The sequence below is a fragment of the Monodelphis domestica genome, chromosome 7 (assembly GCF_027887165.1).
Source record: "Monodelphis domestica isolate mMonDom1 chromosome 7, mMonDom1.pri, whole genome shotgun sequence".
Lineage (NCBI taxonomy): Eukaryota > Metazoa > Chordata > Mammalia > Didelphimorphia > Didelphidae > Monodelphis > Monodelphis domestica.
This window is the reverse complement of record NC_077233.1, coordinates 92,195,919-92,220,920: the sequence shown is the minus strand read 5'-3', so window position 1 is coordinate 92,220,920 and position 25,002 is coordinate 92,195,919. Positions and strand designations below refer to the sequence as shown.

The 25,002-nt window shown below is 39.4% G+C and overlaps 2 protein-coding genes across 2 annotated transcripts in view; one reads left to right on the top strand and one right to left on the bottom strand.

Moving 5' to 3' along the window:
* Window positions 1-782: 782 nt before the first annotated feature.
* C7H3orf84 (chromosome 7 C3orf84 homolog) lies at window positions 783-19,446 on the bottom strand. Its single transcript, XM_007499845.3, has 6 exons — window positions 19,289-19,446; window positions 16,456-16,547; window positions 8,424-8,517; window positions 5,117-5,230; window positions 1,847-1,903; window positions 783-1,248 (listed from the first exon to the last, which is right to left on the bottom strand). The coding sequence occupies exons 3-6, from the start codon at window positions 8,451-8,453 to the stop codon at window positions 790-792; spliced, it is 660 nt and encodes a 219-aa protein (XP_007499907.1). The 5' UTR covers window positions 8,454-8,517; window positions 16,456-16,547; window positions 19,289-19,446; the 3' UTR covers window positions 783-789.
* A 90-nt stretch (window positions 19,447-19,536) lies between these two features.
* The window catches only part of IHO1 (interactor of HORMAD1 1), a 68,911-nt gene continuing 63,445 nt past the window's right edge, over window positions 19,537-25,002 (top strand). The window contains exon 1 of the mRNA XM_056805070.1: window positions 19,537-20,015. The gene's annotated coding sequence lies outside the window, so the exon portion shown is untranslated. The remainder of the gene's footprint in view (window positions 20,016-25,002) is intronic.

Sequence of the window (25,002 nt, the reverse complement as noted above, 5' to 3'; positions counted from 1 at the left end):
AATTCTTTCTTTGGTGGTGGGTTTCTGGTTCTATCCCTTCCTGCCTAAGCCATGCCCCTCCACTAGCAGTGCCCTTATGAGAATGGTTCATGTAGGAGGCACTGTCCTCAACAGTTATCAGTCCATCCCTTTGGACCCAAATCCCATTCCCACAACAGGAGAGATCCACAGGATTTGATATTCCTAATAAGGTCTCACAAAAACAACCCTACCTACTCTCAGCACCAGGAGAGGAGTGAGAACTTGAGTATAAGGAAGGGTGTACCAGACCTGCTAGGTTCTGGTTGGCTGGTACTTTGGAGTGGGAGAAGCTGTGTCTCAGGCAGACCTGGAGCTGGTCTACTCCCACAGGGCCATATGTTCAAATGAACCTCACTTCAGCCACACTCCAAGAAGTGAAGGATGCTAGAATTTGGAAGGAAGCTCTGAGGGTATTTGGGCCAGCCCATACCTAACCAGGGCTCCCTTCTACAACATATCCCATAGCCTCTACTTGAAGATCTCCAGTGATGGGAATCCTATTCTGCCTCCTAAGGCAGCTCATTCTCCTTTTTAGTCAGCTCTGACTTCAACATGAAATCTGCTTGTCTTCACTTCGATTGTTCTAATTCTGTCCTCTGAGGGGGCCAAGTAGAGTAAGGCTGTCTAATCCCTTGCCCATGTAGCATCTTCAAATATGTGAAGATGGCAGTAAGTCCTCTAGGCCCAAAATCCCTAGTTTCTTGGAAGGGTCCTATTGGAAAAGGAGGAAAAAACAAGCATGCAAGGTACTCTGGCAAAGGTTGAGGGCTAACATGTTTTCTTTAATGGGTCCAACCACTGTAAACAGTCAGAGACAGTGAGGCGCAGGCAGGATGGTGTTTTCTTACGAGTCACTGTGCCAAGTTGGTCTGGCAAAGCTTCAGGGAGAGCAATTGGGGCAGGGGAAGAGGAAGTCCTTAATTTTTCCTTGGTCTCACAATCCTCCTTTTTAAACTTCATCTCTGCCAAATGGTTTAAAATATGATGACAGAAGTTATGCTGGTAGGTGGTGCTAGGTAATCGGTTTGCATCCAGGTACTCTGAGTCTCCATTCAGATTATAATGGACTAGTGGCTGAGGAAGTGGAACATCCAAGCTTACTGGCTCTTTCATGTAATCCTTCTGGTAACTGGAAACAAGGGGGTGCTTGGATTCATCACCAGTAGGCCAAGTGTAAGCGCTGCGTTTGCTTCTGAACTTCTGCCAAGATTTGCGTCTCCCTAAACCCTGTAACAGGAGATAGAAAGGGTCACAACTTATTGATCCTAGGCCCAGGGCTACCTTCCTTGGGACCTTGCCTTTCCCTACCTCTAATGTTCTAAAGTTGTGTCAACTCAGACTAGTCTGCTCACCTGAAGCAAAGCTTGACCAGAGTCCCACAGGCCACCCAAGCACATCCCATCCCTAGTATATTTGCTATGTTCCCACCTGTGGCTTCCTTTCTCATTCCTTAGTGCCTTCCTGTTTTCCTCCCCCCTCTCCACCCTTTCAGACTTTGCACTTAGATTTATTCTAAGGCATAAATAATTGATAACACTTGAAGTGTAACTTTTCCAAAAGTACTTACATTTTAAATAAGTCAATCTATTAAGAACAAGGCATCAACTGTGGTGTCAGGCAAGTAAAGATTTTGGCAGAATACCAGAGCTTTTCCAGTGCTTCTAAAATCCCACTTACAAAGGCTGATTCAGAACAAAGGAACAGAGTGGAAAGTCCCACTTAATGGTTCTTCTGTGGTCCTGCTATGGACAAGTGATCTCAGGAGTTGGATAGAACCATGGGAGAGATTACGGAGTTACCCACCCCACCTCTGATAAGCACTCACGGGGTCAAAGACACCACGATTGTCATGTTTAGAGAATAAGTGTAAGCCTGCTGGTTCCTGAAAGAAAGAGAAAAGTGGCATGAGATCGGAGAATAATTCTCTTCCCTAATTTAAGGTACAAGAACACCGAGTTATCACAACGTTTTCAGGAAAAATTGTTTTATTTGCAGTAGATTTTTAGGAAAAAGAGGCAAATGACAAGGAAATTAAGGGGGAAAGGGACTTCTATGGATTTCAGAATCATTTAGATTTCCCACATATGAATTAGTTTGGGAAAGGCCATCCATCCTCTGATATTGAAGCTAACAGGAATCCGTACACCTGGAATATGAATCAGAATCTTCAAGAAAATTTAGAAGGCAGATTCAGACAGGAAGCATTTTTAATGAGATTTAAACTTTTGAGGGTAGAGACTCATTTTTTTCTTTTATATCCAACAACTACCCCCAAGTGACTAACAGTGAGTACTTAGAAAGTGCTTGGCTGGTAGGCCTCTGCAAAGCCTACAAAGTAGAGCAACTCTGTGCAGCCCAGGCAGACAAGCTTCCATTACTACCTTTTCTTATGGCGACATCTATCAAATAATAAAAGTCCTTCCCCAATACATACCTAATTGTGGAAGATAAGTCTAGATTCTTTTTTTTTATCTAATTTTTTTTAAACCCTTACCTTCCATCTTAGAATCAATACTGTGCATTGGTTCTAAGGCAGAAAAGTGGTAAGGGCTAGGCAACAGGGGTCAAGTGACTTACTTGCCCAAGGTCACACAGCTAGGAAGTGTTTGAGGTCAGATTTGAACCCAGGACTTCCCATCTCTGGGCCTGGCTCTCAATCCACTGAGCCACCCAGCTGCCCCCAATAAGTCTAGATTCTTAAAGGCTCTGCTGGCTGAATTTAAACTTTATCAAATTCCATGCCACGATAAATACTTCAATATTGGCCTAAGAATGAATTGTGTATTTGGCATCTGGTTATGAGGCCACCTAAGTTCAGAGAAACTTATAACCAGAAGGTTATCTTCCAAGTGATGATATTTTTGAGGTGTTGTGATTTACAATAATGGTTGGGGCTCAGGAAGCTAGGTGATTCGGTGAATAGGATGCCAGGCTTGGAGATGGGGAGGTCCTAGGTTCAAATCCAGCTTCGGATACTTCCTAGCTGTGTGATCCTGAGCAAGTCACTTAACCTCAGCTGCCTAGAACCAATACTTATATCAGTTCTAAGAAGATAAAGGTATGGTTTTGGTTTTTTAGACAAACAATGGGTGGAAAGAGTACTGACTGATGAAATTACAGATCTTCATATGTGGTCTGTCTTACTAAAAAAAAAAAGAAAGCAATGACCTACGTAGTGAAGGCAGTCACATTTACAATTATAGTACTGTATGCTATAATAATGATCCTTCAGGCAGGTGATTTTTTTATCATCCCCTCAAAAATTGCAATGAAATAAAATACAATTTTTTAAAAAATTGCAATGATGTTCATTCACCAGATTTTACTTGCTAAACCAGGAAAGTGAATTTAGATGTTTTAAAAAGGCTTTCAATAGCAAGAGTTTAAAAGGTTTGCTGTTAATCATCAATTAGCCAGAATATTAAATTTACCATTAGACCCCAATAATCAAGCATTCCTCGGGGGCATTCTGGTACAATGGAAAGAGTGCTGAATGGAGCAAAGAAAGGCATCTCACACAGACTATTTACTGTAATTATGGGCCCCACCCCTACCCTTTCTGGGCCTCAGTTTCCTCATCTGTAAAATATGGATAAAAATACCCATGGTATCTGCCTGACAGGATTGTTTTGAGGATGATTGTTGTTCCTCTCAGATTGCCTCAGCTCCATTAACTCTCTCCACCCCGGCTCTTACTAAAAGCTTTGCTAATAATTTTAAGAACTGAACCTCATCTTGCCATTGGCTTTACGACAGAAATTACTTGTCCTGAGTATGGAGGGTTTGCCTCAGTCATGGGGCACTGGTGCCTGAGACGACCAAAATGGACCTCTTTCAAGGGCTGTTAAGACAACTGGGAACATAGAAGCATCTTCTAGTACTGTACTCTGAGATTAGGACACCTCTTCTAGCCTGGGAAGACCGTTTAGTAAAGAAGGTAGCATGGTATAATGGGTTTAGAATTAAGACTTGTACTCAGATCTCACTTCCAAAAAAGCATCTGAGCTTCAGTTTTCTTATCTGTAATATGGGAATAATATAATTGGTAGCTTTTCCCATGAAGGCTTTATTATGAAGAGTGAATAATATTAGGTTTTCCCAAAAGTCTTTATGCAGTTTTCAGCTTTAATACAGGGATGCCTCCTATATGTAAACCACTTTGCAATTCTTAAAGAGATACATAAATATCAGTTGTTAGTATTGTTATCTCAGTACATTATATAGCAGAGTAAAATGGGGAACTGGGAGCGATCTACTCAGTGGGACCTCAGTTATTTAGCAGAATTAGGGCAAAGTCTGACTGTCATCTACAGTACAGCTGGTGGAATCAGAGAAGGCCAAATAATAAAGTGGGGCTCAACTGGTCTGATTTGTGAAGAATGTCATCTGATAAAAGAAAGCTGGGGCTCTTGAGGCTCTTAAACAGCCAAAGAACTATTCGCTTTCGTTCTACCACTGCCCAGGCCATCTAAAGGAAACCCAAATCCCCTTTCTGGTAAATATACACTGGAGGCCTTGAGGGAGGAGGAGAGGCTCAGTGAGGCTGTGTGAATGAGGGGCTGAATGGGGGACACATGTGCTCAATGATCCCCATGGCCAATCTATCCTTCACTGATATTTTAGCGATCTGACCTACGCAGCCTGACTTGAGGAAATCAGTACCACCATCAGTAGCCTTGTTGAATATTTGATGATATAGCTAACAATGAGTATTGACTGATTTAGACAAAGAAACCATGCTCTTCACACTGTATAGGAAGAAGAGAAAATTCATGTAAACGGATCCAGCTGGGGGGCAGCTGCGTGGCTCAGTGGATGGAGAGTCAGGCCTAGAGATGGGAGGTCCTGGGTTCAAGTCTGGTCTCAGGCACTTCCCACCTATGTGACCCTGGACAAGTCACTTGACCCCCATTGCCTAGCCCTTACTGCTCTCTTCTGCCTTGGACCCAATAAGCAGTATTGACTCCAAGATGGAAGGTAAGGGTTTATTTAAAAAAAAAAGAGTAATGACAGGCAAAAGGGAATGATCCTGTTTTGATTCTTCACTTCTTGCTCAGAGCTTTCAACCAGTGGGTACCCCCCACCCCCTTCTCACCTTCATTCTTTGTAGAAAAACTGCTGGAGGCTGGGGTTTGGCTGCCAGTCGGTAATCCTGAGCAAGTTCGTACTTGAATTGGCCTCTGTAGTGGCCATAGAAACCAGTGTTGTGCTGTAATAAGCAGTAGGAAAGATAATGAATAAATATATGACTGGTTCCCTAAGCACCTAGACCTAAGTGATTTAAGTTTAAGGCTGCTACCCAGGGCCTTTGTCATTAGGGGATCCACCCACAGAGGCTCCAGGCTAGGCAGTGTCTTCCAACAACATCGGAGAAGCAGCAGGTCTCTGAAGGAAAGAAGCTCAGGTCTCTGGAGTACAAGAAGTGTTTCTGACCTCAGCTCTTAGGGAAAACATTCAGAGATACTATTTTAGGGTAATTAGAACATAAATCACATACAACTTTACAAACAAAGTGAGCCCAGGAGAGAGGGAAGCGCTTCTGCAACCAAAAGACAGTGGGGAATGGAGTAAGGTAGCCCTGACTGGGAAGGTTATATATAGAAGATGAGGAGCAGGACTAATGGGGCTGCAAAAGACTGTTCATTCAGCCTTCCATGGGATTAGAACTCTTGTTGAAGCAGCCATATTTGTCCTAAGAGAATCCAAGAGATTGGGACTATTACCATGTATTTGTGCATGCTCAATAAGCTTTCTAGAGGTTTCCCACATCTTCTCAGTCATACTCCACCCCCCCAATAGTACCCAAAACCACTCTGAAAGGCATAGACTAAGAGGGGATATGCTCAAAATCCATAGATTCATTAGTAGCCTGGATAAGGGAAGTACTGCCATATTAACCAAATGTTGAAATGCTAAGTTGGGGGTGGGGGTGGGGACAGTTGTAAAGGATGGAATCATGATGATGTTAGGGAGACAGCTGTGATATAGTGGAAAGAACAATGAATTTGGTGTCAAGAGACTTGTGGTTCAATCCTAGCTTTGTCACTTTCTAATTGTGTGACCTCAAATAAAGTAATTTCTCTGGGATTTTTTTTTTCTGATCAGCAAAATGAGGATAATATTACTTGTAGTATAGGAGGACTCATTGCATTTTTTATAGAATTATAGATTCAGAGCAGAAAAAGACATTAGAGGTGATTTAGTTCAACTCCGTCTTTTTGTAGATGAGAAACCGAGGCCTACAGAGGTTAAAGTACTTGTGTGATGTGATATATAACTGATAAGTATCAGAACTGGGATTGTTAGGAGGCTCCAACAAAATGATGTAGGTTAAGCACTATGTAAACCATAAAGTGCTTTGTAGATATCAGCTGCTAGAGTGTTAGGATCATAAACCTAGAGTTGAAATGGACCTTAGAGACCAATCTGGGTCAACTTCTTCCTTTTGCAGAGGAGGAAATTCAAAGTCCCACAGCTAGTGTTAAGAGGTGGGCTGTGAACCAAGGTGGTCTTACAGAGCCAACAGTCTTTCCCCAGTATCATGCTGTCTCCTCTCCGTTAAGGACAGAACAATCATATCACTTAGTAACAGATTTATTAGTATAGGCAAACAATATAAATGGAAACAAAAAAAGATTTTTATAAATTGGTGACATAACTTTACCTATTGTTTCTTTGCCTATTAATAAGATTAATGCCAAAGAGATCAAACATATCTACCTATGCATATGTCAGAATCCTGAGTTGAATGTACCATTGCTTCTAACCCAGCAACACAACTCTGATGATCCTAAACTGGAACAACTACTTTACCTTAGAGAAGAAAGCCAGTCCTGGCCCCAGACCCCAAGAAGGAAAGCAAAAGGCATCAGTCAAGGGAAAAGTTCCCTAGGATTGTCAGCAGGCATCCAAAGCTGATTTGGGGGACAGAACCTTATAAACTATACTTGTAGGCTTTTCCTTAAAGATTTACACTGCTTCCTGTTTGTGTTTTGTTATACTTGCCCCCATCAACAGAGCTCCTGACTTAATCCATATAATCCATAGGTATTCATTCAATAAATCTCTTTTTCTTGGTTGCCCTTTATGTGGTGGTCCCAAAGAAACAAATGAGTTATCTCTGGGGACTTGGGGGTGTGCCAAAAGCATACAAAAACTGATATAATACTGCCTTATTCAATAGGTTAGAGAGTTCAGTAGGAGAAAGCTAAACTAGCTAGTTAGAAAACAATGGCTAGTAAGGGGTTATTCATATAAGAGAATTGGAGTCAGGCCAACTAGACCAGAATATAGGAAGGAGCCATATTGGTAGTATGTACAAAGGCTGAGTTAGACAGGACACAGGAAGAGATTTGAAATAAAAAATTATAGCTACATATTTTTTACATTGCCTTCATTTTTTAATATATCTCTCTATTACTCTCCATCCATCTTTTGTAAGAAATATATTTTTAAAAGTCTTAGCATATCCACCTAGCCCCTCAATCAACCTAGATATTAATTTTTAATCTAATTACAAGTTCACACCCAGGTTAAAGTCATATGCCTATATAACTTTGGATAATTTATTTCTCTACTCTGGATTATAGTTCCTTTATTTTTAGATAAGGGAGGTTTGGACTAGTTAATCTCTAAGGTTTCCTCCAAACTCCAAACTCTGACCAGACCTATAATTATTAGAATGATAGGGTCTTTGACCCAGGATGCCAAAAAGATGCTGGAAACACTGGTGCTTCCAAAGTTGGAATATGAATTTAGTTCCTTGTTAAGAGGAATAGTTAGTTGAAATATGTAGGAATCAGTTGGTTCTTTGTCCCCCTTTATTTCCTCTCTCAGTCTTGAATGATTTCCATAAGTAACAGCCACAGCATGTTCTGGAGCAGTGACCATGAACCTTTTAGAGATGGAGTGCTAGCTCTATCCCACCCTTTACCTCAAACAGAGGAGGGAGGAAGCACTCCCATTGGGCTACTGGGCAGAGGGGTGGGTTAAATGAGGAATGTCCTCAGTGAGAGTAGAGAGGGGGAGGGGAGTGACCTGAGCACTCCATGCTTACAGAGTGTTCTGAATGCCATATTTGGCATCCATGCCATAGGTTCGCCATCAATGTCCTAGAGTCTCTCCTCCAATAAGACTTTGTCCTAAGGTCCAAATTCTCCTAACTAAATTTGTTTTGAAAAGCTGATTTGAGGCTTCCTTTAATACTTCTCACCCCAGACCACATTTTAAGAGTTTGTGGCATTAGAATTTCTAGTTAAAGCTTTATGTGCTCAGAACCTATAATCTCTAGACTATTTAATTCTCTTGGCTCTCTCAAGTTTCAGGTAATCAATTAGTAGAACGGTCACAGAATTAGAGACTATGGCAATTATGTAGCTAATTAGTTGCAGATATGCTCTTACCCAAGATCCAACTATAGCACTTTGCGTCATCTCCTAAGGAAGAGAGGTGAACAGCTGGATGCACTCCTATTGCCTCTGCTTGAGACTATTAAGCCTGGAAAGACAGATGCTCTTGGTCAGTTCCTTGTTGCTTAGATACCAAATGAGTTGTGACTGCACAATACCAATTGTTGGAATGAAAAATAGCGGGGTTTTTTGGCCCTGTTTTCATTTCTCCTCTAGGCAAGGCAATTTTCTTGGAGAAAGCTGTTCTAGGAAGGGCATCTTAGCTATATCTTACATATATAAATTTATGTAGTTAGGAGGAAATTAAATTAAGAGTAACATCTAATTTAGAATGAGTTCCGTTCAGTTAAATATTAAAGAATGTAAGGAAAAATTTGCATTTTGTAGCCAAGTTCTTACACAGGCAGGGATGCTAATTTTAGAAACAGTTCTAAGGGAATCAGAAGAAATGCTGAAAGGGATTGGTGGTTCTTAAAAGATTAAAACTATAACATCACAGTGAGTTTCTGTTATTAGCTGGTCTGTCTTCCCATGAATTCTGTGATCACCAAGATTCCTTGAGGAGACAAGTTGACAAGCATTTATTAGTACTTACTATGTGCTAAATGATGGGGCTATTAAAGGCAAAAACAGTCCCTGGCCTCAAAGAGCCTACAATCCAATGGGAGAGACAACATGCAAACAACTAAATACTAACAAGCTCTATACAGGAATAATTGGAGATAATGACAGAAATAAGGTATTAGCATTAAGGGGAACTGGAAAAAGATTCTTGAAGAGGTGGGATGTTAGTTGAGAATGAAAGGAAGCTAGGAAATCCAGAAGGCAGAGATGAGGAGGTAGAGAGTTCTTGGTCTGGGGTACAGCCAGTGAAAATTCATGGATTCTGTAAATGGAATGTTTTATGTGAGAAACTGCATCACTGGATTATAATAGAATATATGAAGGCAAGTAAAATGTAAGAACACTGGAAAGGTAGGAAGGGGCCAGGTTATGAAGGGCTTTAAAAAGCCAGATGATTTTATATTTCATTCTGGAGGAAATGAAGAGCCACTGGAGTTTACTAAATGTGGGATGATATGGTCAGACTAGTGCTTTACAAAGATCATTTTGATGTAAAATAATTTAAAAAATTAAAATTAAAAAAGAATACTCTTTTTTTTAAACCTTCGCCTTCTGTCTTAGAATCAGTACTGTGTATTGGTTCCAAGGCAGAAGAGCAGTAAGGGCTGGGCAATAGGGGTCAAGTAACTTGTCCAGGGTCACACAGCTAGGAAAAAAGAATCATTTTGATGGACTAAAATAAAGTAGAGAAAGACTTGAGGTAGGGTATTATAGTAGACAACCAAGTAACTCTGTCACTAATGAAGTGACAAAAGCCTGCACCAAGAGAGTGGCAGTGTCCAAGAAAAGATGAGGACATATGTGAGAGAAGATGTGAAGGCAGAATTGACAGAACTTGGCAACAGATTGGATATGGAGGAGGGGTCAGAGTGAGGAATCAAGGGTGATACACTTAGAATGATGATAGAAATTTAATTACAGTAGGCATTATCATTCTATGTCTACCTTCCTCACCCCTGCCAATCCTGAGATGATCTATTAGCATCAAAACAGTAAGGATTTACTAGGACAGAAGGGGAAAAAATGTACCTGGGCTCTCAAAATACTTTTTTCTTCTTCAGTCATGAATAAAAGTTCACTTTCTAAGAAACCTTTTTAGTGTTTCCCAGTGAGCACACAATCAGGTATTCCAGGTCCAAACTCTGTTCATGTATGAAACTAATGAAGTTCAAATGAAGGTTGAAAGCACAACAGAACTCTAGAGAGATTAATATCCAGTGGAGATGAAAAAAGTACTGAAGTTTTAATTAGTGTTAGATCTAGCCTGATGTGGAAATCACTGTTATCTTGTTTTATTTATCTCTCAAATGGAAGAAAACAGTGACTTTTAAAAAAGTTTTTTAAGCTCTAAGTTTTATTAAGCTTTTTAAAAAAGCTATTATTTATTAAACTTTTAATTTTTTTAAGTTCTATGTTTATTGAAGAAAAAAACCTGACTCAAATTCAAAGTCCTAGCAGATAAACAATTTAGACTAGGAGTTCTTAATTTGGTGTTCAGGATGTATGAATAGGTTTCTGAAGAGTCTATAAACTTGGATGGAAAAATACTTATATCTTTTTAATTAAAACTAGACATTTCTCCTTTTGTTATGAATTTAGTTAATCAAAACTTTCTTTTAAGATGGGCTAGCCTTTACCAGACAGACAAAAGGATAAATGACTCAAAAAAGGCTAAGATATAGGGGATTAGGTAGCCCTTTCTTTTCATAAATGAAGGACTGATGCTATGGCTATAGATAGTAGGAAATATAAGAACATCTCCTATATTTGGAATCATCTGCCACCTGGTTTGGGGCAGGGGACATACATGAGTATAAATACCCAGAAACCCTTCTGGATTCCTTCCTTCCTGGTGTCATGACCCAGGATCCATTCAGTTTGGTCTAGAATTTATAGTATTCTCATATGATAATTCATAAATTTATCACAAATTGTTTTGCCTGCCTTCTGAGAAAATCTCTGAATGCAGCTCATGCTCAGTTTCCCATTAAGGTACTTATCTCCTTCTCAACTTCTCCAAAAGGAAAATACACTTGTGTTATAGTTTAAAATATAATTTCTCCATGAAATCAGAATTTAAAAGATACAGTATAAATAAACTCTCCAGGCAGCTGGCAGCCTGCTGCTTCCAGCAGGTCTAAACTCCTAATTCAGTTCACAACTTCACTTTTGCCAAGGGAACATTTGTTCCCCAGAGCTGTTGGAAAAGGAGAGCCATGATTTGCACCCTTCCCAAAATCAGTCATAAAGTTGTAAAATATGCCATCACACCACAAGTGGCAGTCACTCTTGACTCCCATAGAGGCATCTATTGCCCCTTGATGGATGCTGGGCAAACTCTGGAGGCCAAAGCTCAGTGTGAATGCCTCAGACATTTCCTCTGTACTTTCTATAAGACTAGGCTTCCAGGAAATCAAATTTTAAGGTCATCCATGATATTTCTCATCAGCTAAGTCTCCCTTGGTTTTAAATGTTTTTCTGTAGTGAACAATGGCCTTAGAAATACTTTTTATCTTAATATCCCAAGATTGTACAAATGCCAAAGATTTATATGGCCCTACTTTGGTACCTTCAGGGGTTGGGAAAATACAATGGTATGCTAAAGAAAAGATAAACCTTGCCAGCAAGTACTACAACATGTAAAATATTCCTTTATAAATTCGTCTCCCTTTGCTTCCCAATTTCAGTTGGTCCAATAATATATTAAATGCCTGCTATCCATAAGGCATTGTGCTAGATGACAGGTATGTACAAAGACAAAAAATGAATTGGGTCCTGCCCTCAAAGAGCTTATATTCCCTATCAACCATTGTAAGAATGCTCTTAATATTTTTTCCATGGATCATGCTCATTCCTAACTGCTGGTTCCTGTATGGATTTGGACAAAATAGATGATTAAATACATCCTTAAACACACTTTAAATTTTATTTCTTCTCTGAACACTGAAATATAGTGATCTGTACAGGCACTTTAAACATTTATTGAATGAATGGGCTGTTCTTCCAGTTCTTTCGAATCTATTCGAATCTAACCTATAATCCCCACTCTACAATTTGCCTTGAGAGACATTTAACATCTTCCCTGATAGTAGATTAACTACCCTTTGTGCAGTTCCCTAGAAATACTGAACTTTCTTAGCTTTTACAAGGTCTTTTTCTCCTGGTTAAAAAAAGATATCAGAGGGGAAAGAAGGGATAAGTATGAGAAATAGAATAGGGAGGACTTAACTGTTAGGTAGTAAGAATTTCCAGAGACAGAGCCCAGAACTGTATCTCTTTTTTCTTGCTTTTGCTAAAAATAAGTCTGGCTTATTTCCAAGTAGGACTATGATAAAGATTCATTTTTATATGATATGATATGATAAAGATTCATTCATTATTAAAATGGAGGTACTTTTAAAACCTGTGTAGGAACAATATGCAATGTTAAACTCATTCAGAGCATCTATCTGCGGCTAGAACCAGGTTAAGAATGGACTCTGCAGTGGAGATCTGCTGCATATGTAGGGTGCCCAAATACAGAGTTTGATAGACAAGTGGAAAATTCAGTCTAAGTTTCTCATAATGCACAACTGAATGTTTTGGCTGAGCTGAGATACCAAAGCTTTTGGATGGATGCTGGGCTACTGTTATTTGCTTAAATAATCAGCTCATCTGTTTTCTGCTTGTCTGAGCATATGGTAGAAATGTTCTTTCTTCTGTCTTCTGTTTCTTGGTGAAAAATATTACTTTTGGGTTGAGGAGAGGAATGCTAACAAAGCTGTGGTAGCAGCCTTTAGAATAGGGGTTAACTATGAATTCAGATGGGGAGGCTCTTGAAGAAAGGGGACAGATCATTTCTTTTGTAACCAGCCTTGCTGGGAACATGGCACAGCATTGTTTTTGCATCCTGCTTTACATTTGTGTTATGTGTTAGGTTTTCAAAGGTACTTTCATATAACTCTTTTAAAAAAACCTTTACCTCTTTCTTGTCTTGGAATCAATAGTATCAGTTTCAAGGTAGAAGAGCTGTAAGGGCTAGACAACTGGGGTTAAGAGACTTACACATCTTGGTCACACATCTTGGAAATGTCTGAGGCCAAATTTGAACCTGGTACTTCTCGTCTCCAGGCCTGGTTTTCTCATCCAGCTGCCCCTTATGGCCTCATTTCAATTCAAAGTTTATTAAGTGCCCAGTATATACTTACTGCATCAAACCGTGGAACACTATAAGAATTGATCCAAAAGAGATTGGCCAAACAACTCAGGAAAACTCAACTTGTGAAAGAATGCATATTGCTCAGATTGTGGTATGAGGTTAGCAGGAGTTAATCACCTTGCTGTTACTTGCTGAGTATGACATCTATGCTTCTGGCCAGGGAGAGGTAAGACTATTCTGATACATAGATGAGGGTTCGGCTTCCAGCCTGGGATCCATAGACATTACACCCAAGTCAAGTAGTGTACAAAGGCCATCAGAATGGCCCCGTCTTAAGAAAAAGTCTTTGTTTTTCTCTACTTTTAGTGACTGCCCAAAGGTCCTTAGTTCTATCCAATCCTCTTGCCTTTATTATGCATATCTGCTGGAACAAAATTGCTCATATTTGTGCTATGTTTTAGACAACATAAGCCTCACTTGAAGCAGCACAAAAGTTGGTATTTCCCTCTATAAGTCTTGAGTGAGGTTGTGGAGGGATTTGAGTACCAGACTAAGGAGTTTATAATTTTTTTAGAGGCAATAGGAAGTCACAGATTTTTGAGCAGGGGAATGACATGGTTGGACCAGTGGAAGGGTATTTTGGTAGCAGTGTGGAAAATATGAGAGGGGAGAAGAGATCAATTAGGTGACTTGTAATAGAGCAGGCAAGAGATGAGCCTGTGTTGAGTGGAGAGGAGTTGTTTGTGAAGTGTTGTAAGGCTGAAGCAACAAGGCACCTTAAGGGAAAGGTAGGAGGTGGTTTGTGGCATATGAACCAAAACACTGCTGCTAGCTACATCGGACCACAACTTCCCCTAAGATAAAGGGAGCCTCAGACCATGAGCTCAAGAGTCCTGAGAATTGCAGGGCTCCCTAGATTTCCAGCCTGAGACCCTTGGCTATCTACTAGGGGAGTGATTATTATGGAGAAAGAATTTATCTTCCATACCACTATCACCAGCTGATGATCATCTGCTATCAACAGGCAAATAAACCCAAGAGCCCCAGAATTGCAAGACCTGCCAAATCCCCTTACTGTGGTCCAATAGCCCAGACCCTGAAGCCATCATCCCTGGAAGCAACTTCAGTGGAGAGCTAGCAACTGCCTTTGCAGATGCTCAATATAGTTCCTACCTTCTCAGCAATTATAGCTACTGTAAGACCTAAGAAAAGAAAGCTCTCACCCCAAAGTCCTTGGCACTATTAAATGTTTCAGTGATAGAAAATTATGATTTTATCAGTGGTAATGACATTAAAGAAGACCCATTACCATTTGCTTTGCCACTATACCTTCAGGATCTTTCCATATAACTTGTGGCTGAAGCCTCTCCCTTATTAGAATGTGTGGTTCCTTGTGTCAACATGGAATCTAGAAACCCCAAACTTGTAGCCTAGTAAAATCTGATGAACCCCAAGTTTTAGGACTAGCTTGTAAGTTGGAGAACCCAAAGCTTGTACCTATTCCCTGTTCCCATGAGAATCCACACTGAAGGGAATCTCAGGCTAGCAGTTTCAGTCTGAATAATGGACCCTAAGGTAAATGACAATTCTCATCAGGTGGGGCCAAGCCCAATCCAAGTGTCTCTTCTTGTCTCCAGAAGCCTCTCCCACTGTATCACACCCTCCTTTCGAGGATCTAACTTCAGGACTGACACGCTGCCTATTATGCTAAAGAGTTACTGATTGGGGTTTCTAGATTCCATGTTGACACATGACAGCAGGGACTATGTCTGTTTTTCTATTTGTACCCTCAATATTTTGTGCATATAACTGGAACTACCTCCAGGAATTGATGCAGAGTGAAAGGAGCAGAACCAGGAGATCATTATAAACAGAAACTGATACACTGTGGTACAACTGAATGCAATAGACTTCTCTACTAGCAGCAATGCAATGATCCAGGACAATTTGGAGGGACTTATGAGAAAGAACACTATTAGCATTCAGAGGAAGAACGGTGGGAGCAGAAACACAGAAGAAAAACAACTGCCTGATCACATGGGTTTGATGGGGATATGATTGGGGATATAGACTCTAAAACATAACCCTAGTGCAAATATCAATATGGAAATAGGTATTGATCAATGACACATGTAAAACCTAGTGGAACTGCATGTTGGCTACAGGAGGGGGGTGGGAGGGAAGGGAAAGAATATGAATCATGTAACCATGGAAAAATATTCTAAATTAATTAAATAACAATTTCCAAATAAAAAATTATTTTGTGTTTAAATAAGTGTTTAATAAATGCTTCTTCATTCATTCAATATGAGAAACCAATAAGATTTGGCAATGGATTAAATATGGAGAGTGATGAAGGAGAACAATGAGTTGAAGATGATTCAAATTATTAACTTGGATTTGTAAAGATAATAGTTCTCTCAACAGAAATCAAGATGTTTGGAGAAAAAATGGATTATGGGGAGAATATGAGTTCTGTTTTGGGTAAGATGAGTTTAACTTCAGCCACCCACAAACATGGTCATACTACAATCTCTACATCACTCCTAATTAGTAATGAGTAAACTAGGATAGTACTTGTGTGAGCAGAGAAAAGGAGATGGATTTAAGAGATGTTGAGAAATAATTTGAGATGCCAGTTGGACACCAAGTGGAAATGTCCAGTGTGCAGTTGGTCATATGCAACTGAAGTTTAGGAAGGAGATTGAAGTTAGCTATGGATTTGAGTAGTTGTTTGTAGAGAGATGATAATTGAATTAATGAGCTGATAAGATCACCAAAGAGACTTTATCAGATTTTCCTATTTACATTTAGTGGTAGTTGCCAGCTTAAATAAGCAATTTGTGAGATTGTCATATACAAAAGGAAAGCATAAACCAAATGCATAAAATTTACCAATTTAAGGTGTAAAATATATTCTTTGTAGCTGATAAAGGTCTTTGAACAGGTCAATATAAAATGAGATGCACTGCAGGACTGTGCCCTGAATTGAGTCTCTACAAATTATTGGAGTAGATTTGGAATCCCATATGAGCCATAGGGAAGGGGTGTAGTTGGGAGAGAATGGTAGCTCCCTCAAGTGGTTAAGAAAGAAGGAGTTTGTGGTAATTCCAGGGGTTTCAAGAAGAGCTGCATGACCAGAGAGCAGTGAAAGAGTTTGCTGTCTGAGATCAGCTAGTTGGGTTGGAGTGACGCAGTAACATCTCATAACTTTTCCCCAGATGACTCATAAACTTTCCCTTTTTAATACAGAAATGATCTTACCTGACACATGTTCAACATTTCACCTCAGATACTTTTTGTGGGAATTTGGGTATATTGCATATCCTTTTTGGGCCTTAGTTTCTTAGTTTCATCTGCAAATGAGAGATTTGGATTAGATAGCTTCTGAGGTCTCTTTCAAGTAAATCTACAATTCTGGATTCTAGTTTTCTAGTTCCTGAAGATATTAGGCAGTGATTGGTTGAATGAGATAGAGAAATAAGGTACTCATCCTGTTATCTCTGCTTAAAATGCAAAATCTGGTATCTGTTAAGAGCTAGAGGCTCTGGGGGGAAGTTGGGTGGCTCAGAGGGTTGACAGCCAGGCCTAGAGACAAAAGGTTCAAATCTGGCCTCAGACACTTCCCAGCTGTGTGACCCTGGGTGAGACACTTAACCCCCATTACCTAGCCCTCACCACCCTTCTGCCTTGGAACCAATAAACTGGGTTGATACTAAGATGGAAGGTTGATTTTTGTTTTTTTTTTTTGTAAAGAACTAGAGGTGCTACAAAAAACTACTGTTCTTAGGCTTAGCTGAAAGATAATCATGATTCTGAATATAGGAAGAGATCTTACTGATAGTTTAGAATATAAATCAAATAGTGAAATTCACATTTGTTCTTCAAAGATGAATGGAAGCCTCGATTAAATTTTTTAAAGACTAATTAATTAATTAAGAATATTTTACCTGGGTTTCATGATTCATGTTCTTTCCCTCCCCTCTTCTCTTCCCCCTTCTGTAGCCAAAAAGCCTCACTTTAAACATTCAGTGACACTCAGGTAAGAGAGAAGATGTATGATAGGATTATAGATTTTAGAGAGGAAAGAGATCTCAAAGCTGAGATTTGACAAGGCATAAGAGAAAAAGGGAGTGGGAGATACAAGAGCAGAAAATAGTTGTATAAATGAAGTAGGTCAAGCCTTCAGGTTATATTATAAAGAATCATTCAAACAATTTGGTAGTATGATTTAGATGTAAAAGGTGACAACATTATAAACAATTAGAGAAACATGGAAGAAATCACTACAGATTGGGAAAAAGTTCGTGACCAAACAAGAAATAGAGTGGTTCACTGGAGGTAAAAAAGGAACTTTGTTGATATAAAATTAAAACGTTTTTGCACATGGAGCTAAAATTGAAAGAGAAGCAGGAAATTGGGGATCTTTGTAGCAAGTTTCTCTGATAAAGGCCTCATTTCTAAGATATACAGGGAGATGATTCAAATTTATAAGAACAAACACATTCCCCAGTTGATAAATGGACAAAGGATATGAACTGGCAATTTTAGACAAATAAATTATAGCTATTAATAGCCATATGAAAAAAAATGTTCTAAATCACTTATAACTGGAGAAATGCAGATTAAAACAAGCTTGAAGTTATCACCTTATATCTATTAGATTGGTAAAAATCAACAAAAAGGGGAAAAGATAGATGTTCAAGGGGTTATTGGAAAACAGGTACATGAATGTACTGCTGGTAGAACTATAAACATAGCTATTCTGGAAAGTATTTTGGAACTATGCCCCAAAAGCTATTAAATTACCCTTTGAGCCAGTGAGAAGTCATTACTAGTCTATACTCCAAACAGAACAAAGAAAAATTTAAAGGATCCATTTGTACAAGAATATTTATAGCAGCTCTTTTCATGGTGGCAAAGAATTAGAAACTACCAGAATTCCTATCAGTTGGGGAGTGGCTGAACAAATTATGGCATATTAATGTGATTGAATATTATTATGCTGCAATAAATTATAAAAAGGATGGTGTTTCAGAAAACCAGGTAAGACATATAAACTGATAAAGTGATGTGATCAAAAACAGAAGAACAATTTATACAATAGCAATATTTTAAAGATAACCCACTCTGTTGACTTTAAATGATCACTCTATTGCAAATATTAATAATAGGGAAGTAGGTTTTGAATAATGATACATGTAAAACCCAATGGAATTGCTCGTTGGCTCTGGGAGGGGGGAGGAAGAAAGGAAGAGAAAGAACATGAATCATGTAACCATGGAAAAATATTCTAAATTAATTAATTAAATAAAAAATGGAAAGAAAAGAAAAGATAATCCACTGTGAAAGACTTGGTAACTGATTAACACAATGATTCTCCACAATTCTGAAAGACTAATGTTGAAAAATGCTATCCACCTCCAGAGAAAGAACTGATGGGACTCAGAGAACAAACTGAAACATATGTTTTTCTCTTTCTCTTTTTTCCCATGACTTATTTGTAATAGATTTTGTATTTTGTGCTTCCTCAGAGAATTTGGGAGATATGGAAAGAAAGAGAGAGAATTTCTGACTGAAAAGAAAATAAATTTTAAAAAAGAGAGACTTTCCTAAAATCATATAGATAATAGAAACCTCATAGATGAGATTACAAATCCAAGTACCCTGACTCCAATTCTCTTTGGCCTACCACACAGCCTCCTAATCTAGTCTCAGAGAAGAATCAGATTTGTAGTTCCTAGATTTAATGAGGGAAAAGGGAAGAGGAGGTTCTGGGATAGGAACTTTCATACATGATGTTAAAAGAAATGTCAGATCAGATGATTCTCTGATGCAGGGCAGATAGGTATTCCCTACAAAATAGTAGTAACAGAAGGGAAGAATCTTCTACACACTATTGTTTAAAGGGGTTGAGACTGGAACCCAATTTAGGTCCAATAATAAGAGAAGGGAGGAATGGTTGTTAGGTAAAGGGTACCCCTTCCTATGTGACCAGTGAAAGATGAAACACTGAGTAAAAAAAGGTTTAATCTTCTGAATATATCAATTTATTAAGCAAATCGTGGCAATTGCTCAATATAACCCTGCTACCTACCTGGGTTGTTGGTAGGAAAAGTTGGATGGAAAGAGAGTCAGGCTGTGGTGATGGTAAGTAGGTTTTTGGCCCAGAAGGGCTTTACAGTCCTTTAGTCCCATGAGACTCATTTTTACTAGTCAGGAAATGAGAGTCACACTTGTTTACTGGCTCCATTGTTATGTTATAGGGGAAATATTATTAGGGAGGCAATGTGGTACCACTAGTGGCAACCTCAAAGGACTTGGGTTCAAATCCCTGTCAGTGTGACCTTAGAGAAACCAAATCACCCCTGGTCTCAGATTTTTCATCTGTAAAATTAAAGGTTGGACTAGTTGGCCTCTAAAGTTCCCAGATGGCTCAAAATACCAAGATAAAGAGAGCCGCTGTTTCCAAGGGGCTTCTAGTTCTTTTCCACAAGATAATTAAAAAGAAGTCATCATGAGGCCCCAGGAGTGGGTTACTTCCACACCTGACTGGGCGTGGGGATGGGGACTGTGGAGGTGACACCAGCTGGGAAGGCTAAAGTCTCCTAGGCCTTCACTCAAGGCCTTCCTCAAGTGTAGAAGGAGAGAAACCTTGACCTTGTGGGGCTGCCCCACCTTACATGTGGATGCCGGTCTCTCTGAGGCCACGTGTTCGTTCCTGGCCTCCCATTGGTCACTTCCTAAAATGGGACCTGGTCATGTGGATAACAGGTGGGCGGAGCCTCAAGCGGAGGTGAGGTCCAAGTGTCACCACGAAAAGGGTGAGGCGCTATTTTTCTCTTGAATTTGGTTGGGATAAAGACATCCAGGCTAGGGTTTCGACCTGACGCCGGAATAGGTATGGGGCAGCTTCTTAGAGAAACACGCCCCCTACTTGATTCTGTGAGAAGTGAGCCCCCATCTCAGGCTGCTGGGTGGGGCGCTCTGGAGAAGAGGCCTGGTGCTTCGACCTTCCCGTCCCTCTCCGGCAACCTGCTTGTCTCCACGCCTTCTGACCCTGCCATAGGCTCGGCTCCTTCCTTATCCTCTGCCCACTGCTGATTGAGCTCAGCCCCTTCCTGTTATCTACCCTGGCTGCTCTTGTTCGGCCCTTCCTCCAATCTCTATCCGTCCTCTATCTACTCTTGCTGCGCTCCTCCATTCTCGGCCCCTGTTACACAGACTGGGCTTCCCCATTCTCCCCCTTCATCCCCTACTGTGCACAAGCCAGGCTTCACTGTATACAGTGTAAGCTTCACAAGTGCAGGGTTTGGCGGGGGTGGGTAACACTATGACCCACTTGGAGTTGATGCTTCCAAAATAGTTGTAAAATCTCTTAAGATAGTCCCTTCTCCAATGGGTCCTGTGTTCTATAGTCCTCCCTCCCGATGACTGCAGACTCCTCCCCTCCTACACAGAACCCCCGCCACCAGCCCCCTCCATCATATATTCACAGACCCCTCTCAGTTGTGGAGTGGTGGGAAAGGGTTCCGGGAGGAGGGCTCAGAGGGAGAACCGAGTTCAAATTTTTAATTTTATAATTAAGTGAGTGTTCATGGGCAAATCATTTAACCTTTCAGAACCTTAGTTGCTTCATCTGTAACATGAATAACTTGTAATTATTATCTACTGTATAAGATTATTGTTAGGCTCAAATGATAGAATGACTAACGATAGTGCTTAAGATTTTCTCTTAGCTATTAGATGTGTTATATGAAGAAGGCACAAATATGTATATTTGTGTATACAAATACTACCCTTTCTTTACAATCCTTTCCACACTTCACCCCATATATTTCTCTATCTTTAAGTCCTTCCTCCCTCCCTCTAAATACTTTACTCCAAATGAATATATGTGGTGGTGTTCAATTTTTTCTGACTCTTTTTGGACCCCATTTAAGGGATTGCCTTGGCAAAGATAGTGGGGAGATTGCTATTTGCTTTTCCAATGGATTAAGGCAAACAGAGGTTAAATGATTTGCCTAGAATTACACACAGCTAGTAAGTGCCTGAGGCTGGATTTGAATTGGGTTTCCTGATTCATCTAGCTTGCCTCTAAATATATGTGCACACATGATATACATATGTATGTATACACAGATGGTCATTTATGCATATACATACTCGTGGGTGTAATGTGTGTGGGCACAAATATCCACACACTTCTCCAACATATTTAGTATATAATAATTGAAGAAAAGATGAGGGCAACCTGGTTCTTTGAAGTGGTATATTCAATCTATGGACATAAGCATTTTATTAAATATTTGGTTACATGTAGTATCTGGCTATGCAAAGTAAAAAGAATTAAGAAGGCAGACCTTGACCTTATGGAAAGTCCCCCTGCCATTACTGAGGTGAATACATAATTTCAGACTTAAGTTGACCACTGGTACACTTATCCTGGTAAAACTTATACTTTACATATATTTTAATATATAAATATAATATGTCACATATTATATTTATATATAAAAATATACTTTAGGAGAAGGGAACAAGGGAAGTGTCAGGGAGCTTCAGTCTTTTGGTACACTCAGTTTAGTAAAACTTATGACCTCCCTGCACACCCTGAAACTTTTCCTCTCTCCTAAGCTTAAATCAAAATGGCTAATAGTAGCAGAATGGAATGTAGGGATAGAGGAACACTTCAATATTAGAAGGTGCTCCTTCCCCCAATCCAATGCCTGGCACCCACCTCCCTTTACCCCTCACAGAGGAAGGAGAAAGTGTTCCCATTGGGCTGCTGGGCAGAGGGGTGAGTGAGGTAAGGAACTACACCTAGTGTAGAGGGGAAGGGGAGTGGCATGAGGGCTCTGCTTCCCTCCTGTTCTGCCACCTGTGAACTAGTCCACCTTAACCCCCTATGCACTCCCACTGGGCTGCTGGGCAGGGGTGGGGGGATGTTAAAAAAATGTCAGACCTGATGGAGAGGGGGAAGGGAGCAGCTTTGCCCCAGGTGGTGGTGGTGGTGGTGGTGGGGAGCTGCCTTGTGCCCACAGAGAGGGCTCTGCATGCCATCTCTGGTACCCGTGCCAAAGTGAGAAGTAATTGGGAAATTGAGGATCTAGCATTTATGTACATACATTTAGCCATTCTTTCAACTAGATCAGTCTTATGTAGATGTAGCTTAGTGGGAAAATGTAATCCTCCACAATTCCCCACATTTGCTTCACCATTTTAATCTTGTTCCTGAATATATGGTAGATACTTATTTATAATAATTAGGAAGTCTTACTATGAGCTGATAATTGGCTTTTTAAAAGTAAACAAATTTATTTTTCTTGTCTTAATTATTTCAAGTAATATAAGAGGACTGGAGAAGATGATTGCATTCTTTCCTTCTGAAAAGCTTCTGCTTTTTGTCTTACTTTAGCTAGAAAGGTGACTGAGAGAAGGTGCCAACAGAGGGTAGTGAGGAAAGGTGGAAGGAATAACTGTTGGCCAGAGTTTGTAAAACTCATGTAATTATTAGATTAAAAAAAAAGATTGTAAAATCTAAGGTTTTCATTTTCACTAGCCAGGATGACTTGATATAGGGTGTTATTACTCTTCTTAATTCTCAAACAAATGACATTTCTTGTAGGAGTTCTTAGGGAGTTGAATATTAGCTACTTATGAATAGAATTCTCTCAGATACTAGAATAACACTTGGAACATAGCTTAGAAGGCTAGCAATTAAAATGATTACTTTTCAAAAACTTCTTTTCAATCCATATAATCAGCCAGTTTTTAAAACTGTCTTGACTACAAAAAAAATCTCATAAGGTCATTTTTATCTTGCAAAGCAGCTCACCATGTTTCCATATTCTGATTGTTGTTGTTGTTCTAGATCTGTGATTTCATGCCAAGAACTCCTGGTGATAAAATTCTCTCTAACAATTCAGATGTATAGCAATTTGATAATTTGTGGACAGAGAGTTCCCTGGGCATTTCCCAACACTCATAAGCATTGGCAGGCTAAGTCCCCAAAGGGCTACTGACTATTCCTCTCCTAAAGGCGACCACAAGGGGGTTGGGTTTGTTTTTTCTAGTATTGTTGCTCAGAAGTTCCCTCACAAATATACCCAATTAATTAATTTAGCTAGCCAAACTTAATTAAATTTTAGAAAGGAGAATTTACTGAGATTATAATGTTATAACTTAGAGAGTTATAATAAGAATGGTTGATATAAACTCACCCCCAAAAACTGGAATACTCTTTCCTACAAAGATAAAGAGTCCAAGAAAAGTGGGCTCAAGCTTAAAAAGCACATATAAGAAAGAGGTAATTCTCAGATCCTCTTTGGAACAGAAGTTCTTTTCTCACTTTCTGGAGAATTCATGAAAATTTTTTTATCTAAGGTATATGTAGCTGTCTTCTGGATCCTAATATGAGGGGCCTAAGACTCCTGACACATTTTTTGCATTTTTCCTTCCACAAAGAAACCACCTTCCCTGAATTAGACTATCTTATGAATATATGAAGTACACTTTGTCCTTTCAGCCTCCAGATGGTTGCATTGTTTGGTACTAGGCCCGTTTCTTTGACGACCTGGTCAGTGGGAGGGAGGTGGTCATCCCTATGGGCTTACCTTCACTTGCTATGGCTACCATGTGTAGAAGGGTTGGATTCCTCAAAACACTCCCAAAGCCCGTATATAGATATACACACGTATAACTTAAATATATTTATATGTACATATGTTTTTGTGTATCATTCTCTCTATATAATTAACAAAGGGGTTCAAGAAAGAGAGCAGATAGGCCTCTGGGAGTGTTTATATGAAGCACACAAGTATGTCCAAAAGTGTATTTAATTCTTTCAACTAATTTGATGTCATCTAATTTCATCTAATGACTTGAAGCACTTCATTTCTTGTACTTAGTTTATATTTTTGACTAATTGATTTAATAGTAGAATCTAGAAATTGTTCACTCCTATTTTGTAGATTTGATTTATTGAAAGAGCATTCTCCATTTTTACCTGATAGAAGAAGTTATCAGGGTGTAGAACATCTTGTTAGTTTTACATTAATTGGGACTGGGGCGAGATGTATAAAACATTTCATTTAAATGTGACTGTAAATTTGAGGGGGAAAGTAGGATCCTAGAGTGAGGTAAGATTGTGACAAGATTTGAGAACCACAGATCCAACTATTGATGAGTTTTTGTACCTTTAGAACTCAAGATAAATACCACTGGTCAATCTGTCAGGAGTTGTTGAACTTAGATTTGGGGAATCTTAAGGGAGGCCTCCTGGGGAGGTTGGACTATGGCCTAAACACAGCTAGTCCCTTTCTGAGTGAATTTCAGCTATAATTCTTGACCTTTTCCATTTTACTGGCTAGGCTCTTTCTGAATTGCTTTTGCAGTTTGAACCATGGGATTCTTTTAGGTGTGAAGCATTTAAAGAATGTTTGAATGGAGACAGTTGATTAAAAAAAATCTATTCTTATTTTCATCTCATTTAGCTATGTTATCATTATTTGCTTTGTAAGAAGTCTTTCAGTAGACTTTGAAGCTAGACTACAAAGAGGAAATTAATATATCACTGTATTCAGACAAATTGAAATAAATTAATCAATTGCAGTGTTTAGTAATGACTATAACCCATTTTTTCACATAGGCCAATTTTAGCTCTCTATTTATAGCCTTTAAAAGTTATATACATATATATATATATTTTTTTAAACCCTTACCTTCTCTCTTGGAGTCAATACTGTGTATTGGCTCCAAGGCAGAAGAGTGGTAAGGGCCAGGCAATAGGGGTCAAGTGACTTGCCCAGG